Source organism: Physeter macrocephalus, chromosome 11, assembly GCF_002837175.3.
Source record: "Physeter macrocephalus isolate SW-GA chromosome 11, ASM283717v5, whole genome shotgun sequence".
Lineage (NCBI taxonomy): Eukaryota > Metazoa > Chordata > Mammalia > Artiodactyla > Physeteridae > Physeter > Physeter macrocephalus.
In genome coordinates this window covers 41,139,273-41,157,758 of record NC_041224.1, presented here as the reverse complement: position 1 = coordinate 41,157,758, position 18,486 = coordinate 41,139,273, and the positions used below count along the sequence as shown (strand labels likewise).

General features: G+C 44.7%; 1 protein-coding gene across 2 annotated transcripts in view; it reads left to right on the top strand.

Annotated features, from left to right (window-relative positions):
• SH3GL3 (SH3 domain containing GRB2 like 3, endophilin A3) overlaps nucleotides 1–18,486 on the top strand; it is a 56,933-nt gene that overhangs the window by 12,645 nt on the left and 25,802 nt on the right. For both annotated transcript variants that reach the window (XR_003681993.2, XM_028495978.2), the window contains exons 4-6: nucleotides 3,601–3,734; nucleotides 7,698–7,856; nucleotides 17,458–17,561. Coding sequence is in view for 1 of the 2 variants with exons in the window: in XM_028495978.2 (XP_028351779.1) it covers nucleotides 3,601–3,734; nucleotides 7,698–7,856; nucleotides 17,458–17,561 (397 nt within the window). In the remaining variant the exon portion in view is untranslated. The remainder of the gene's footprint in view (nucleotides 1–3,600; nucleotides 3,735–7,697; nucleotides 7,857–17,457; nucleotides 17,562–18,486) is intronic.

Genomic DNA, 18,486 nt, shown 5'->3' with positions numbered 1-18,486 from the left:
TTTGTCTTATGTCTTCCATTAAAGTTATTATTTTAGCAGAAAAAATCTGGTTAACAAGTATCTTTTGTAACCTAGAGAGCTCTCTTGACAATCTGTATGCCATGAAAACTTGTATATGTAGGCAGCTATGAAAAATTAATCATCACTGGATTTTACATTACTAAATAAACCCATAGTGCTTGACCAGAAAAAAAAAAGAAAAAAGTATACCCTATTTTTCAGGTGTTTGAAGCATAGTCCCAAATGACCCTCCAGAAAGGTTATACCATTTTGACACTCCTGCCAGGAAGGTATGAGAGTGTGTTTCTCAGCACGGGTACTAACTCTGGGAATTATCTTTTTAGTTTCCTTTTAAATAACTGATAATTTGATTTATAGCAAATAAAACTGATATCTGGGCGCTGTTTTAACTTTATTTTTTGGATTATGTGTGAGGTAGATTTTTTTTTTCATGTTTGTCATCATCTTTGTGAATTGTATATTTGTGTCCTTTGCCTATTTTTCTATTAAGGTGTTCATTTTTTTTTTTTTTCTTACTGGTTTATGAGCCTTTTCAGTGGTCAGGATACTTGCTTTTTGTCTGTCTCATATGCTGATGCAGTTTTGCTCCAGTTAGGCATATACCTTCTGATGTTGTAGGTGGAGGTCATTTTAATGGAACAAGATTTTTGCTTTTTATGCAGTGGGGCTCATTGGTCTTTTTTTATGGTTTATGGCTTTGGTATCATGTTTAGAAAAAAATTTCCGCTCCTCCCCGCTTCACTAATATGCTGTGTAAATGTTTATTTATACTTTATTTTCATACATATGTTTTCTTTTCTTACCTTTAAATTCTCAAGCTCCTGAATTTAATGGATGAGTACTGTGCAATAGGGTTTTAGTTTTGTGTTCTCACAAATACATAGCTAGTTGCCCTAACACTTTATTGAAAAGTTCAACCTTTCTCTGCTGATTTTCTATAACTTTTTTATTATAAAATTTTATATATTTTAAGTTTGTTTCTGGTCTTTCTTTTCTGTTTTCTTGATCTGTACCCTGTTTTGCTCAAGTGTCATGTTGTTTTAAATATTTAAAATATATTTTAATATATTTAACTAAAATTTCCCCTAGATGTTATAAAAGTTTCATGGACATACTCATCTGTTTTATTTTTCTAGATGAAACTTAGAGTCATTTTAAGTCCCCTCTACTAAAAAGCAAGAAACTTATTAAATTTTTTTTTTTGCTTGTAGGACTTAGTTCCCCGACCAGGGATTGAACCCAGGCCCTTGGAAGTGAAAGCGCTGAGTCCTAACTACTGGACCCTCAGGGAGTCCCCAAAAAACTTATTAAGTTTTGATTGCGATTACTTTAAATTGATAAATTATGTTGGGTGTGAGTCGAATTTGATATGTTAAATCTTCCGGGAGAATTTGGCACGTTTGCTATTCATGTAGTGGTAGCAAAGCAAGATATGGAAATTGAGGATTCCGGTATTAGGCCATAGTCATTCATCTAGGAGAGTGGGGGGAAAGTCGTTTGAAAACTTAAAAAAAAAATCCCACGTGTTAGTTAGTCACAGAGGGTAACAGTATCCTTCAGAGCAGTATAATGTGAATTTTATTTTATTTCCTGGGTGAATGGGGCCAAGATGGCCTTTTCCTTGTCCTGAAGGCCGACCAGTGGAGGGAACAGGAGAGACCGCCAGGCAGGCCCTGACATCCATGGACAGTCCTGCAGTGCGTCTGGTCAGGTGACAGGGCAGGGGATTTGAAGGGCAGACAATTTCGTAGCTTCCTAGGCGCCCAGCGAGAGAGAGCTGACATCAGGAGGGCATTAGGAATGGAGGGGTTGCTTGCTGTTCTGAGGAAAAGACTGTGCTGTTGGATGCTTTCTTCTTGGGGCCACACAGAAACTTCCTCAAGTGCAGAGACCTCCACCGATGGAGGCTGAGTCCCACGTCCTCGTGGAATTGGAAGGGATATCAAACCCATGGAGGTGACAGCTAATATTCAGAATGTCACCTTTGGCACCTTCTATGAAACATATTTGGAAATGTTTTCATCAAAGCTAAATTAACTGACACTCTGGGGTGTGGGCACTGGTGGCAGAGCAAGCAGTGGGGTCAGAAGCCATATCCTCCATTTCTGACCAGCTGGGCAGGAAAGAGTCCCCAGACCAGGAAAGGACGTTTTCATCTCCATCTCAGAATGAGTTAGAACCAGACTCTGGGGAGTTAGTTAAGGAGACATAGCCTCCCAGGAGGAATAAAACTACCCATGCGCCAAAACGGAGTCTCGGTCAGCTGTGGTTTGGAGTAATGGTTTCCACTTACATTTTGCAAGGTCCTATAACATACACTATCTAGGCTATTTCTTAAAAAACATAAAAAGTGAGGTGAGGTGATATTGCTATCCCTGTTTTGTTTTTTTTTTTTTTTCCGGTACGCGGGCCTCTCACTGTTGTGGCCTCTCCGGTTGCGGAGCACAGGCTCCGGACGCGCAGGCTCAGCGGCCATGGCTCACGGGCCCAGCCGCTCCGCGGCATGTGGGATCTTCCCGGACCGGGGCATGAACCCGTGTCCCCTGCATCAGCAGGTGGATTCTCAACCCCTGTGCCACCAGGGAAGCCCCTGCTATCCCTGTTTTACAGATGAATAAACTGTACATGCCTATGACTCATAGGTGAAACAACTTGAAGGTCAGAATTAGCTAGAAATGCAAATTCTTGGGCTGGGATTTCAGGTCTTCTTCAAGCCTGGGAGTTGAGAGACCCCAAGCTCTAACTTTTTGTGAGATTGATTTGGAAAACCCCAACTACAGGAAAAAGAGTTCAGTTTAGTGCAGCATTTCCCAGAGATGTCTTCTAGAAAACCTGCAACCCTCATAGTGCTCAGCTACCAGGATGCCTGCTTGCAAATTACTGCAGGTTAGCTGGTGCCGAATACCAGGATTTAATCCAGCTAAAGCTGCCCATCGCTGCCCAAGTCTGGCATGGCTGGCCTGGACCTCACTGCAAGAGAAGACCCTTCCCACCCTGCTGAAAGGCTGTCCTGTGTGACACTGCCAGACTTTCTTTGACATCAGAAAGGGTAGGGAAACTTAGAACCATCTCAAGAATACAAGGAGTGGCCTCAAGAAAACCTAGCAGCTAGAAGCTGAGATGAGGTTTTGTTCATTTATTTCTGTTGTAATCTTTATTGGTTAATACTTAACCCCTGATGAATGAATCCTTTTATTGTTTACAAAGACGGATTTTGTTCTTGCGCCTCTAAGGAACCCTTGGTGCCAGTTCACAAAACTACCAGTTTAAAAAAAGAAGCTTTAACCCCATCTAGTGGCTGATATGGTAAGTGCCTCAGTCTGTCTGAGCCTCAGAGTTTTATTCTATGCGGTGGAGCAAGTTTAGAAGTAGTGAGGAAAATGTGGAAAATATTTAGAAAGACTTTTTCGTTTTTACATTTTCTTTTCTCTGGGTCAAGATTCAAAGGTCCCAGAGATGAGGACCTTGTTACACACCATTGATCATCACAAACTTTGGGGAAAAAATTAAATAAATATCACTGTTAACTTAGAGTTAGGTCTGCTAAAGAACCTTTTTTATTTGTATTTTCTATTGAAGGCAATGCATTGATAGAAGTTGGAGAATCCATGAAGCTAATGGCTGAGGTGAAAGACTCTCTTGATATTAATGTAAAGCAAACTTTTATTGATCCACTTCAGTTACTACAAGACAAAGATTTAAAAGAGATTGGGGTAAGTTTTCTAGGCTATAAATCTGCCTGTTGCTATTTAGTATGATGTTTATACTATTTAAAATCATTAGAACATTTCTATAGCGACTCAGTGAAAGCATCATCTTATTGTGGGTGGTAAAAAAATAACTCAGTTATGTTTACCTGCCTCATTGGGAAAGAGTCCCAGGATCAATTAGCCCTTTATTTTGTACCTTATTGAAGCCAGCTAGAAGCCAAGCTCAAGATACATATTTCTACAGTCATTTCTCACATAACAAAATGACTGCATAACTTTGTACTGAATGTTTTAAAGAGCAATCTTTATTTTTTAATCCTTTTTTTTTTTTTTGCCACACCCCACGGCTTGTGGGATCTTAATTCCCTGACCAGGGATCGAACCCGGATCATCGGCAGTGAAAGCACAGAGTCCTAACCACTGGACTGCCAGTGAATTCCGTGTATTGGATTTTTGATTATCAAAATCATACCATACTAGCTGCATCTTTTTTTTTTTAGCATCTTTATTGGAGTATAATTGCTTTACAATGATGTGTTAGTTTCTGCTGTATAACAAAGTGAATCAGCTATACATATACATATATCCCCATATCTCCTCCCTCTAGCGTCTCCCTCCGACCCTCCCTATCCCACACCCCTCTAGGTGGTCACAAAGCACCGAGCTGATCTCCCTGTGCTATGCGGCTGCTTCCCACTAGCTATCTATTTTACAATTTCATTTCTTTTTATGGCTGAGTAATATTCCATTGTATATATGTGCCACATCTTCTTTATCCATTCATCTGTCGATGGACACCTAGGTTGCTTCCATGTCCTGGCTATTACTGGGCAGCTACATGAAATTAGAACACTCTCTAGCTGCGTCTTTTGATACGTTGCACTAGTGATCGTTATTTTCCATTACTTCTTAAGGAAATCAGTACCTAGGAATCAACATTTTGTATCTGGAAAATGTTAAAAATGGCCCTCCAGAGCATACATGGGAGCTTTCAGGGACCTGTAGGTAATCACATGCCACTTGCTTGGTGCTTTTGCACATATGCAAAAACAGTCTTGAGACTTCTACCCTGCCAGGGACTTCTACTCTGGAGGGACAGGCTGCATCGAGACCTTCTTTGGGCACCCCCTTGAGAAGCTGCCCAGAAGACCTTCCTGGTGGTGCCTTGAGGAGTGATCTGAATGCAGCCTGGGCCAGCTTGGAAGTCATCCAAACCTTGGGGATGTCCCCTTTTCCTTTCTTCAGGCCCAAATTCTCATGGTGTGGTCCCTAAGCAGCATCAGCATCGCATGTTAGAAATGCAAATACTTGGGCCCTATTCCAGAGCTTCCTGATAGAAAGTTCTGGATGCCCGTATAGGCATTTAGAATTTACACCCAAACCAAAGGCTATGGAGGGGAATTTAGGAAGGTTGAAAGAAAAATGAAAGCAACCGTTCAGGAACTCCCAGGACATTCTGCTACCCGACCACCCCCCCCCCCGCCCCCCCCCGCATCCTCCTCCGCTCCAGAGCTTCCTGATAGAAAGTTCTGGATGCCCGTATAGGCATTTAGAATTTACACCCAAACCAAAGGCTATGGAGGGGAATTTAGGAAGGTTGAAAGAAAAATGAAAGCAACCGTTCAGGAACTCCCAGGACATTCTGCTACCCGACCAACCCCCCCCCAGCACCCCCCAGCATCCTCCTCAGCTCCTTACTCCCATTGTCCTCTTCCCCTCAGGCCAGTCCTCCACTGGGCCCCAGAGTCCATTATCCTCATCTCCTCAGGGCCTTTGCCACATCCGGCATCCTCTCTCCGGAATCTCCCTTCTTAGCCTTTCTCTCTATCGGCTTCTTCGGGTTAACGTTTAAACACATCAGCACAGCAGCCCTTGACTCCCGGCTTCACATCTCGGCCCCTCCAGTCCACTCTCCATGCCACAGCCAGAGTCTTCCTAAGGTACAAGCCCCCAGTAGCTGCCCACTGACTTTGGGGGTAAAGATCCAGCACCGTAGTCCCTAATTCCTGGCCCCTCCTTCTCTCTACGGGTTGATTGCTCTCCCCTTCCCACTTGAACTCTCTGCCCGGCCTCAATGAATTACTTACAGTCCCCAGGGGATGTTTTGCTTTGTGTTCTTTTTTCATTCTTTGTCTTTCTCTTTTTCCACCTTCTCCTGGCTAAGTCATCTCACGTTGCAGATCCCTGCTCAGATGTTCGGTCCTTTGGGAAGCTCTTGTTCTCTCCCCGGCTTAATCAGGTGCTCCTTCTGTGCTCACAGTGCTGTGAACATCACTGCTTCTCTTTTTCTGTTGTTTGGCAGCAAGTGCTTTGGAGTAAGGAGGCATGTTTTGTTCACTTCTGCATGACTGGCACAGCCTTTGTGCTCACAAATTATTCTTGAACAGATGATTCTAGAGAAGAGACATTCTGTGTTGTGGGGATGCCATCACATCTTTCCCAAATGCAGAACCTTAGAACCAAATACCTCCTTTGCTGAAATACATAATATGCCATTTCTTCTTGTGCTGCTGACCTTGAAGAAAGCTGTACAGAAAGCCCACTGGATGACATTGCTCTTCCGCTTGACCTGGTTCAGTAGGGTAGCCAGTCATGGACACAAACATGGATCCTGAGCAGTGAGTGGGAGAAATGTACAAAATACACATATCCTTAAATGTTTCTCCCTATGCAAAAAAATAATTTTCTAAATGGTGTCTCTTGTTCTTCAACTCTGGTTTGATAGAGAAACTGTGTAAATTTAAACTTAAATCCTATAGATGATCAGGAATTAAGAGTCTAATATTCAGAAGGCTTTTCATAGTCTCAACTGTGTTCTATATATCTTGGACATCTGGAGTGGAGAGCCTGTTCATTTAACACATGACTGACATATCTGTAAAAGGTCTTGTGGACTCAGAGGGCTTCTATAAATGTTTTGTCACCCATAAGTAGCCAGACAAAGTCTGGTTGCGCCCGTTTACAGCCACATATGTGGAGGCACAGAGAGATTCAGAGACCTGCCCAGAGTCAGAAGAACATGTCAGAAGAGAGATGATTCTGACTTTTTGTCCCATATACTCTTTTCACCCAATCATTATGGAGGTTAGAACCAGTGCTTCCCGCTAAAAAGAATAGTCAAGTTACCCACATGCTTCAGTGGGACCATCTGTTTTCACATACACTTTCAATATCAGATATCTGTTTTCCAGGGGTTATGGTCATAAACTCCCTTGCCCTGTGAGGTTATCCCTTCTGTAGTATTTCTGACATGGGATCCCTCTACTTGAACACAAACTGTGATGGGGAACTTACTACCACACAAGGCACTGCATTCCACGAATGGACACCTCTAATATTTATAATTGTTTTACTTTGTTAAAGAGATCATATTTTTAAAAAGAAATTCCATCATTTCAGAGGTTGCCTGTGAGCATCTGTCCTCTGTATCACATTCATCGAGGGCACTTATTCAACTTGTTCTGTAATTGTTCGGGAACTTTATGGAAGATGCCTAAGTATTCTAGAGAATACTAGAAATTTGTGTTTTTATAATCTAATTCTTAGTGAGGAGTTGACAATAGTACCAAAAGAAACATCCGTTTTTTGGGTATAGTTAATTTGGTTGGAAATTATCTGGACATTAATGGAGCGTAAGTGAGGGGTCCTATAGAGAACCTTGGAAAATTAATCTGCATACTGATACTGCACCTATGTTCCATATAGACACTCATTCATTCTGTCTTCCATCCATCCATCCATCCATCCATCTACCCATTCATTCATTCCACAAATATCCCTTGTATACCGGCAGTGAAGGGAGCCTGTAATAGATGCTGAGTGCATGCAAAAGAAGTGTAGGGTGGGATCCTGCCCCCTAGAATTTATGCCAAGAAAAAGCAATGACTATTTTCACAGAAATGCTGAATATTTCTTTGTGCTGTGTTTGAGCATCACAGTTCTCTGAAGGACCCCTTTGTCTCTTAGCACCACCTGAAAAAGCTGGAAGGCCGCCGCCTGGATTACGATTATAAAAAGAAGCGAGTAGGTAAGATACCAGATGAAGAAGTCAGACAAGCAGTAGAAAAATTTGAAGAGTCAAAGGAGTTGGCTGAAAGAAGCATGTTTAATTTTTTAGAAAATGATGTAAGTATTTAAACCAAACAGGAGACTTTAATGTGAATGAAAACATTGGCTGTATGACTAAGGGTCAGCATGTTGAGAAGCTCTGGAGCCTTAGTTGTTACAGAGTTTCCGGAATTTTCCATAACCGTTATCTCTCCTGCCTAAGAAATAGCTTCAGATATCCAGCAAGTCCTGACTCAAATCTCAGATCTGGAGAAGTCCTGTTGATCCTGGAATTGCTTCAGAGATGTGCTCGGGTTGGTCCTGGGGAGGTGGGGTTGTGTTAGGTGAAGTGCATTGTAGACCAGCCTTCGTATTTGAGGCCATAGCATTGGTGGTTTTGCAGGAGAATAGAAAGCTGAAGTCATGTGGTAATTTGCAGTTTTGCTAAGACTGTGAAGAGCGCTCAGTGAGGCAGATGTTTGAGGAGGAGCAACTCTCTTGGCTAGTGGGAGAGCCTCACTCATCACCCAGCTCTCTGATGCCTTTACTTGTCATAGTGAACCTTTGGGATATAAAAGCATGACCTAAGTTTTTCAGCTGTACCATAGTGGTGCTTGTGAACTTGGGGGTTGTGAAGGTCTTGACACATACCCCTCAGAAATGCTAACATCCTGTTGTACCGTGACTCCTGCCACCAGCTCTTATTTTATTTGTCCAAGTAAAGTTAGATTAAATGGAACTAAAGAGGATGGTAACCCCCAAGTGGGCACTGTGAAGGCCCACTTTGCCTTGGCAATGAGAAGTCATTTGGAATTTTTTACTGCCTGATGGGAAGAGCCCTTGGCCACCTGCCCCGTTCGGAGTTCCCACCCTAAGTCCAGCTTCTGTGATGCCACGAGCCACCTCAGCCCAGCATTAGCTTTGGACCTATTTGTTGGACTTTCAAACCTGTTGGAACAAGTCAGAGGGTTTATTTTTCTGCAACACTGTGTTCTACTTCTAATAATTGATTAAAAGGTACATTGAGGTCTTGCATCTTTCAAGTCAAGTCAAACCAAATGTACTGAGCACCTTTTATCTGCCATGGTGTTGTGGGGGAATTATGTCCACTGTTGACAAGACATTAACCCTGGAGGAAACAATGTGAAATCCCCATGTCCATTAAACCTCTGTACCAAAAAGTGCATTCTATTATGCTTCTCCTTTAAATATCTTATCAGGTTTTTTTCTTTTACATCTTATGAGAAATGGGAAGAGGTATAACAGTTTTCCCTGTTTTTCTTTGTTGTTTGCTTTCCCTTAAAAATAGAAATTTCCTTTAAATTATCCCCTAGCAATAGGCCATTTGGTTTGGTTTTGTCTTGGATTGCCATATTTGATTTTTTTGAAGTGTGAGGTATCAGATGCATGTATTCCTTATCAGGCTGCAGCAAACGTTGCCCTTCCAGTCCTGGGTCCTTTAGAGGTAGATTTAAACCCTGAGGTTGAATCTCATGTGTCAGACGTGCTGTCTAACCCATGCGCTTTATTTATGACCTTTATTCATGATCTGTGATGAGCTATTGCAAAGTACTCCATTAGGGAGGCCTGTCTCAGTTGCTCTGGTCTTGGCAGTTGACCCAAGAGACCTCAGTTTCCCTTCAGTATCAGTCAAAATCAGAAATGATCCCTTCCTTATAAGAACTCAGTCATTTGTCCATTTGTTGACAGTGTTCTGCTTGTCACAAATGAGTTAACCCCTGCCCACCCCACCCTGGGAGAAGTAAGAGCTAGCTTATAACTCAAGCCCCACGGAGGTCCTGGTGTTGGCCCTGCAGAGGCATGAATTGCAGTGTTTCCCCTAAAGTTTCCTGGGGTGGGTGGGGGGGTGCCTTAATTCAGCTCTGAGGAGCATGGGCTGCTCCCTCATTTTAGGGCCTGGGTCCACGTCTTCACTGGCAGCCATGGAAACTGGCCATTGAGATGGGAGGAGATCAGAATAATGAAACGGTGGAGGACTTTCAAAGGCTGCCTTGGAAATAGGCTCCACCTCTTTCTCTTCCCACCTTTCCTAGTGCCATTTTCAACTGTAGTGGTTACCCTGAGTGCTGTGGTTGCTGATTCTCAAGATAATGGCAGTGCTAAGGAGACTGATGGTGGTGAGATGAGGATGACAGTGACGAAAGCTGCCATTTACTGAGTGACTTATGATAGGGAGGCTGCTCTTACCTTTGCCCCTCCCAGGTTTATAGTTGAGGAGACTCACAAGTTATCATTGAAGCTCCAGAAGACTGCCTTCTTCTTCTTCTTTTTTTTTTTGTGGTACATGGGCCTCTCACTGCTGTGGCCTCTCCTGTTGCGGAGCACAGGCTCCGGATGCGCAGGCTCAGTGGCCATGGCTCACCGGCCCAGCCGTTCCGCGGCATGTGGGATCTTCCTGGACCGGGGCATGAACCCGTGTCCCCTGCATCAGCAGGCAGACTCCCAACCACTGTGCCACCAGGGAAGCCCAAGACTGCCTTCTTTCTCTTCTTGGGGTAACAGCAAGTAGACCTAGAAAGGGACAACCTTGTCTTTTCCCATGACAGTGTCTGGCCATATCCAGGTAGTCTGGCAGTCCTGTTGATGAGGCAAGGTCTAGAAAATGTTCTCCAGTTCCCCTTGGACCTGACGTGCTAATACTGAAACTGCATGGTGCTTGGGGATAAATAGTGGGTGTGACTTATTGGGGGAAAGACAAAGAAGCAATACATGGTGGGATGAGGCATGCTTTGAACCCTCAGGCCTGTCCTTGGCCCTTCTCCAGCAACCAGGCCAGGCCCAGTGGCTCTGCAGCTCACAGAACCCTGACTTCCTGCTTCCTCTGGGTCACCGACCTCATGTCCATCCTTCATCACGCAGACTTTCGTATCCACGTCTGCTTCTTTTCATGGTGAGGAAGCTCTGAATGAAGAGCTGTGCTTCAGGATGGCTGGTGATGGCTAGGTTTTCTTTCAGGAGCTAAAGATGGCTGGGATCTGTCTAATTCCCATATTAAACACAGTGGGTCTGCAGGCCCTGCCTTTGCCCAATGGATTGGACATTCCACCTGACGTGGTACCTGCTAGAGACCAGGTATATGCCTGCTTCTTGAGGACAGACTCTGTCAAACGCGTGGCCTCAGGGACATGGTGGCAGGCAGCAGAGGCCCTGGCGCTTTCTCCAAACACAAGTGGGACATGCTTATCTTATGGTGGGTTACAGGTTTGGGGTATCCGTCAGAACTGATCATCCTTTTGGGTTCTGACTGATTGAGGAATTGACACAAAAAGCAGATTGGAAACAAGGGGAAGCCCTTTTAACTGAAGAGAACACCCAATGACTGTAAGATACAGGCCTCCTGGTCACCTGTGTTGGAGGGAATGGCATGGCCAACCCACGTCTCGATTGCATTCTCTGCTCGTTGCACCCTCACTGGCAAAAGCCTCCCCAGTACAGAGCCAGCCTGACTCTTACACCCAGACACAGGCTGAGAGCCACGGCCTCTGGCCATGCAGAGCAGAGAACCCATCCTACTAATGAATGAACATTCCTCGATCTCATCCACAGGGGGAGGAGTGAAGCTGGACTGGGGAAAGGGCTTGCAAGTGTTCCCTCCAAAGAGAAAGTGAAAAGCAGAGTAGCGTGAAGGAAGGGAGACCATCTGAGGTGGCGTGTCTGAAGCTCTGGGGCCACCTGCCCAACTCTGTCTGGCACTAACAATGCAAACCCCAAAGTCTCGCTCTCTAGGGAACAGGCAGTATCTTCTCCAGCCCTCATGTCCTATAGCCCTGGCTAAGACACAATAAAAGCTTCACCAAATACTGCCTGCAAAATCTGTCTGCCAAAGATCTGTCTGATGTGAGGAGAACTCCAACCGGAATTAACAAGCTTGGTCTTTCCCGGGTCTCCAAATGCAGATCATGCAACTCTTCCTAGGATTTTCTGGAGGTTTCCAGGATGTGGTTGCTCATTTGTCCTCACATCTGCATTCTCCCAACTGAGGGACAAACAAGACAGCCAAACAAGGATGACAAACCAGCCTCCTGCCTAGAGGACAGGACTGTCTGGAAAATCGAGTGGGCAGCTTGGGCCTGGGTCCACACGGGCCTCCAACTACTTACCCCAGACCTCGTCGAGACCTTAGAGCCACCTTCAGGGAGAGTGAGGTGGGCAGAGCAGAAAAGCTGCTTCACAAACCCACTTTCTTCAAGAATACAGACCCCAGGGCCACGCCCCTCTTGCCTTTCCAGCACAGGGTCCAGTCGCCCTGGGTGTCAGGGTCCCCTAATCTCATCAATCAGATCACTCCTCCTCCTATAACGTGGAAAGAAGGAAGGGGTGGTGAGAAGGCCCTGAGTTGTTTACTCCAACTTTCATTCCTAAGGGAAAGTGGCATCTGTTTTTCTACCTTTTTTTTTTTTTTTTTTTTTTTCATTTGCGGTACGCGGGCCTCTCACTGTTGTGGCCTCTCCTGTTGCGGAGCACAGGCTCCGGACGCGCAGGCTCAGCGGCCATGGCTCACAGGCCCAGCCGCTCCGCGGCATGTGGGATCTTCCTGGACCGGGGCATGAACCCGTGTCCCCTGCATCGGCAGGCGGACTCTCAACCACTGCGCCACCAGGGAAGCCCTGTTTTTCTACCTATTTTTGGCAGAGTTGGGAATGGGGTAATCAAAGAGAAGAGTTTCCTTTGGCACCATGCTGTCGTCCTCAGGGGTCTTGTCAGTAAGTGCTGGATTGGAGCCCTTGAGCATCACATCACCCCTTGTCCGGAGCTAAGTAGCTTCCTATTCTACACGCAGATGCAAGCCAGGAGGTGTTTTGGTCCATGAGATTTCCCAGGAGCCCAGAGGGGCAGGTCTAGGGCTGGTTCTTTCTGCTGTGCCAGGTTGGGATGAGGCACCCAGAGCAGCCCTCCCCTAGGAGAGGGGCCCCTGTGCCCCCCACAGTTAGCTCTGAGGTGGGGGTACAGGATATTCAGCTGGTTCCCAGTCTCCACCGCCATTTCTTGGGAATGCTAAATCACCCCTAGGCCTGTTAACACTCTCCTCTTCTGTCTTCGCAGAGAAGTTTATTCCTCGTGACGCGACATAATGGAATGTAAGTCTTTGACATTGGCAGGGGCCAGAGATATCACACAGAAGATGCCATTTCAGTCCGATGAGACCAGGCACCTGCAATATTCTCTAAGCTCTCCTGATACAAATCCCCAGCCTGGGGACCCTCCCTCTGTCCATGGGCTCCCAGAACAAGTGGAATTACTAGATTCCAGATTCCTGGGTTCTTTCTATTGGTCTAGAGTGGTGTTTCCCAAAATTCATTCCATGGGATGTAGTGTGTGCTGCGTGAATAATGTTTTTATGGTCAAATAATTTTGGGAAAACCTGGGTTAACGAAAATGAAACAGGTTTGCTTTATCACAAGACTTTTCAGAGTCTTTATATGAATATATGAAAAATTAATCTCCAAGAGATTCCTAAAAGAGGATACACAAGGCAGTTTCTCAAACTTATTTGACAATAGAACTCTTCCACACCACTATTATTATTTTATTATTGGCATATCAAGGGATTTGTGATGTATCAAATAAGGCATTTAGGAAGTATTGGACTAGTAGAAAGAAAGCACTGCCATCAAAGAGTGAAAGACCTGAAATCTGGTTGTGGTTTTGCCTCTGTTCAGCTATATGCCCCTAGAAAGTCACTTTCACCTTTACAGTGTCAGGCAAATGAGCCCCTGCATGCAAGAAATTCTTTAGAAGTATAAAGTGGAGAATAAGAGTGTAGAGGATTATTATCCATGTTATTAATTTAATACGAATTTAATGGCCTGACTCAAACTTTCTCAGAAACTCTAAATAAAGGTCTTTGCCTTATTGGAAAAGGCATCTGTTTATGACCAGACTGCAAAATTCCTGAGAAATTTTCCTCCAGCTTCTCTGAGGAATCCAAAAAGAGTGGAGTCTTTGATATGACAGAGCCAGAAATCAGTTGGATTATCACAATTCACATCGAAGGTGGCCTCCCTTGGAAGTACGTCATTTCAGTTGTGAAAGGGGACAGATTGCCAGGTCGCAGGAGATGCACATTTCTGCATTCATGCATGCTGTGTGTACTGTATATTCCAGGGATCTGGGCGGGGCATTACCTATTCACGTCAAGTTCTCTCCGTTCTCTCCGTGGTCTTCAGAGTGTGCTTCTGTGCCCATTTACCTGGCTGCCTACCAGTCCCTTGCTAACTGATTGTTGGAGGGTCTGAGGCGATTTCACAGCCCTGCTCCTTCTCTGCCACCCCAACTTCCATATCCCTGTTGCAGAGAGTTGATCTTAGAGGGCCTTTACTATGTAGTCCTTTGAGCCATTCTTCCTTTGGTACAACCAAAGTTCCACAAGCCCCCTCAATGGCTGTTGGTCCACAGACTCCCCCAGTGGCTCAGATCCCACCCAAGTGTCCCTGGACACTTTCCACAGCTCTTGAGAACTTCTCCCGCTCTTAGTCTCTGCCCCCCTCCCCAGGGCTAAGGTACTTCCAGCAGCCTCAGTGGGTTCATCAGCCCCATGAGTTTGGTTCCTATGAGTCTCAAGGTAACAACTCCCATCCCCCATAAACAGGGGTCCCTGACCAGAGCTAGTCCCACTGTTAGATTTTGCTTCATTTGAGAATAGGCCAAAGCAGCTCTGAAATGGCAATGTCCTGTTGCTGCTGAATCATCACAAATCTGTGGCTTAAAACAACACAAATCTATTATCTTAAAGACTTGAGGTTGGAAGTCCTAAAATCAAGGTATTGGCAGGGCTGAATTCCTCCTGGAGGCTGTAGGGAAGAACCCATTTCTTTGTCTTTTCCAACTTCTAGAGGCCACCTGCATCCCTTGGTTCATAGCCTCTTCCTCTACCTCAAAGCCAGCAGTGAAGCATCTTCAAATCTCTCACTCTGGTTCTGCTTCCACTGACGCATCTCCTTTTCTTACTGTAACCCTCCTGCCTTCCTCTTAAAGGACCCTGGAATTATATTGGGCCCACCCAGATGATGCAGGTAATCTCCTAATCCCAGATCCTTTATATAAATCACATCTGCAAAGGCCCTCATGCCATCTAGTAATATATTCACTGATTTGGAGAAATAGGACTTGGATGCCTTTGGGGGACCACTTTTCTGTCTACCAGAAGCTCCTTCTGGTTTCATGGTTCCATGTACCTCCCAGGTAGTGTCATGGTCCTCACCCGGCCCGTTTGTCAGCCAGCATTGCCTTTGTCTGGCCTCTGCCTCCTTCACCTCTAGCTGCCCCATAGGGAAGTCTGTTTGCATCATGAGTTTCTCACTTGAGGCGTCTGAGCTGGGTGTGACCTCATCTGCAACAGCAAGTGCACTTTACTTTCAGAGACCGGAGCTAATTCTCTGGTAATTCTGTTCCACTGTGTGTGTCATGGGAACCCTTCCGGGGTGTGAGGTCACACTTTACTCTCAAGACGGCACCAGCCAAGTGGCAGCACAGGTCTCAGGTGGCAGTGGAATTAAGTTCTTCTTCTCATCCCAGGTGACGTTTCCTGCTTCAATAGGTGAATTTGCCAAATTGAGTGGTGTGGCCAGTGGAAGAAATGTTTTACCTTCTGGACAGGTTTTGACTCTCGCCAGGCCTGGGTTTATTGCAACCTTGATTCTGCCAGCCCAGGTATTGAATTCTCATTGGGGTTTGGGAAGCAGAGGCCACCTGCATACAGCTCACTGCTCATGGCCTGGGGACAGCTGGAAGCTTCCATTTTTCTGGCAGGGAAAGGCAGATAATCCACTTGGGGCACCACATGGCTTCACTGTCAACGAGAGACTTATAGCTTCGTAACCACCTCTTCAGCAGTTGCATTGAGCACCTACTATGTGCAGGTGCTGTACAGCACTGCTGTTGTCTTCCAGGTTTTAAGGGACCCCCAAGATCCATTTCCTTCCCAAAGTCAGCCATCCAGTGAATCCAAATGCCTCTCCGGAATACATAATCTAGTATTTTAGCCACATCAGAGATGACAGCTGGTGATCTCTCCTCCCAACACCACGTGTGTTTCAAGGAATATTCATTCAACTACCTTTCACTGTTCCCTTAAAAATTATAAGATGTCAAGCATATTTCAAAGTGGGTATTAATATATAAATTAACTTTACTAAAGATAGAGAAGTGTGGTGCAGATTTTAACCAGCACACAGCTCTTATGCTGTAAGGAATCCATAGCAGATTCTACTGTGATCCTGTTAGGCTGTGGTGCTGGACTTATTTAAAAGTATGTGTAAAAGCCAAAGAGGTGAAACTTAAGAAATCCTTAGGATTTTGTAGGGGCCAGGCTGTCTTTGTTTTGTTTATTGAGATTTTGGAAATTTAAGGCTAGGCTTTTTGCTCTTCCAGCCACAGAGTGTGGTAAAGTAAATGTAATACGGTGGGATTTCATCGTGCAGACGCTGATCACAGTATGGCCCAAGTGGAAGTCCATGTATATCTTACATGAACATGAACCCGTGTTTAAAATGGTGTACATGGGCAAGGAAAATGAAAGTATAGACAGCTAAAGCACAGTCAATAATAGCAAATGAAAATAGCTTGGATCTTTGAAGGCAAAGGAGTCCATGATTGGTTTTGCAGGGTGAGGGTGTAAGGGTGAATAAACAGGCAGACTTTCCACTAAGCTGATTAGCAAATGAAGTAAGGAGGTGATGCATAGACTATGGGGAAGCTTAGGAAAGAGGGGGATTGATTTTGATTTGTGCCTTTGTCTGGGTCTGGAGTTCATGAGATTCACGCTGCCTCCCACCCCCTCCCTGTCCCATCACCTCAACCCAGTGGTCCTGCCTCTGAGGCTTGTGGAAATCAGCTTAATGAATCATTCTTTTCTGTAGCAGCCCGTCAAACACGTAGGGAAGCAGGGAAGGGAGCTCCAGTGCAGTACTGGAGATGGCTCTTCCTCAAATTATGCATCCCCAGGCCTTCTAGGCTTTTTTATGTAACATAACTTTTTCATTTTATTTTTCTACGTCCACTGTAATTTGGTCACTAATTTCATGAATGTCTTGGTTCATGGGAAAGAGAGCAGCCAGAGTCTTTCTAGTTCATTCCTTTGGGCTGTTTTTTTCAGGGAAATGATTTTGTGCTGATAGCAACAAAAACATATAGGGGGCAACAAAAACGTATAGGGGGCTGGCAAGTCTTGACCTGGTGCGTGCCCTGCTTCCTGGCTTCCCTTCTTATCCGAGAACAGTTTAATTTACTTAGTTTCTTAGCTAGATGTGACTTAGCTAGAAAGTGCCCGTAGAGGCACTTCGCTAAGGAAGCAGTTCATTTACTAAACCTTGGCTTCAGCTGTAATTGGAAAAGCTTTATCTCTCCGTTTTCAGATCCATGAACTATAGCATAAACAATCTCCTGAGAAGATCATCTAATTGGAAAAGTAGGCTTTTTTTTATTGAGTTAAATCAACTTCATAATCACAAATAAATTTGAACATGTTTTTCCAGCATTTATAGCTCTATACCATGACCTGTATGATCATTACGTCGCGATGAAATGAAATGAAATAGACCAGAGCCCAGGCAGACAGGGCGCTTCCCTGCAAAGCTGGGTCTTTGTTGCTGGTCTCTTCTGTTTCTGAACATTACACAGGCGCTGGCCTCCATGGAGTAATTTTCCACTTCTGCTGCAGGTAGAACAAGTCAGCCAGTTGGCCGTGTTTATAGAGGCAGCTTTAGACTATCACAAACAGTCCACAGAGATTCTGCAGGACCTACAGAGCAAGCTACAGATGCGGTAAGAGCTTTCACCTTCATTACAAGCCTAGGGCTGCAGAGTTAAAATCAATCGAAATCAGTCTCTCTCTCTTTCTCTCCATCTTCCCCTTCCCACTCTGCCCCGTTCTGTTTTGAATTTTCTTTAGCTGGCTTTCATGGTTGGGTGTGGGATAGCACTGAGATAATAAATACATGGCTTTGGCCAATAGGACAGAACTGGGAAAAGGGAACTGGCAGCTTTTCTCCTTTTTCTTTTCACTCAAGCCCTTACTCATGACCTGTGTTTAGGGCAACCAAAGTTGCTCACTTGTCTTCGAATTCAGCCCTTACAGAGCTATCCTGGCTTCACTGCTGACTTGATGAGAGTTTAGCTGAGGGTGGGATGGCATATACTCCCTCCCCAACGTCTAGGGATGTGGAGAGGAGTGAGATGGTATTCAGATAGTACGTAAATGTCTCGAAGAAGATGTGTTTTTACTTCACCAGCACAAATACCAGCCCATGTTCATCACATTGACTCTGAGAGATATTGAAAGAGTCAAAAATGCCCTCTGAATGGTCAAAGAAACATTGCTGGGTTCCCTGTGACTTTACGGATAAGCGTATTCTCTACTTTTCTGAAAATTAGTGATACATGTAGTGTGCATGGTAAACCTATTAATTAAAATACTGGGTTAAAAAACTACCCTAATTTTTGACCAGGTTTGATAACAGAAAATTGTTTTACACAGGATGACCATAATGAATAAATTTGGAGGGATTTTTGCTTAAATCAATGCGGTAATTATAGAGGGAAGACAAAAGGTGTGTACAGTCTCTGAACTATCCACTTTTTTTTAAAGAAGATGTTGGGGGTAGGAGTTTATTAATTTATTTATTCATTTTTGGCTGTGTTGGGTCTTCGTTTCTGTGCGAGGGCTTTCTCTAGTTGCGGCAAGAGGGGG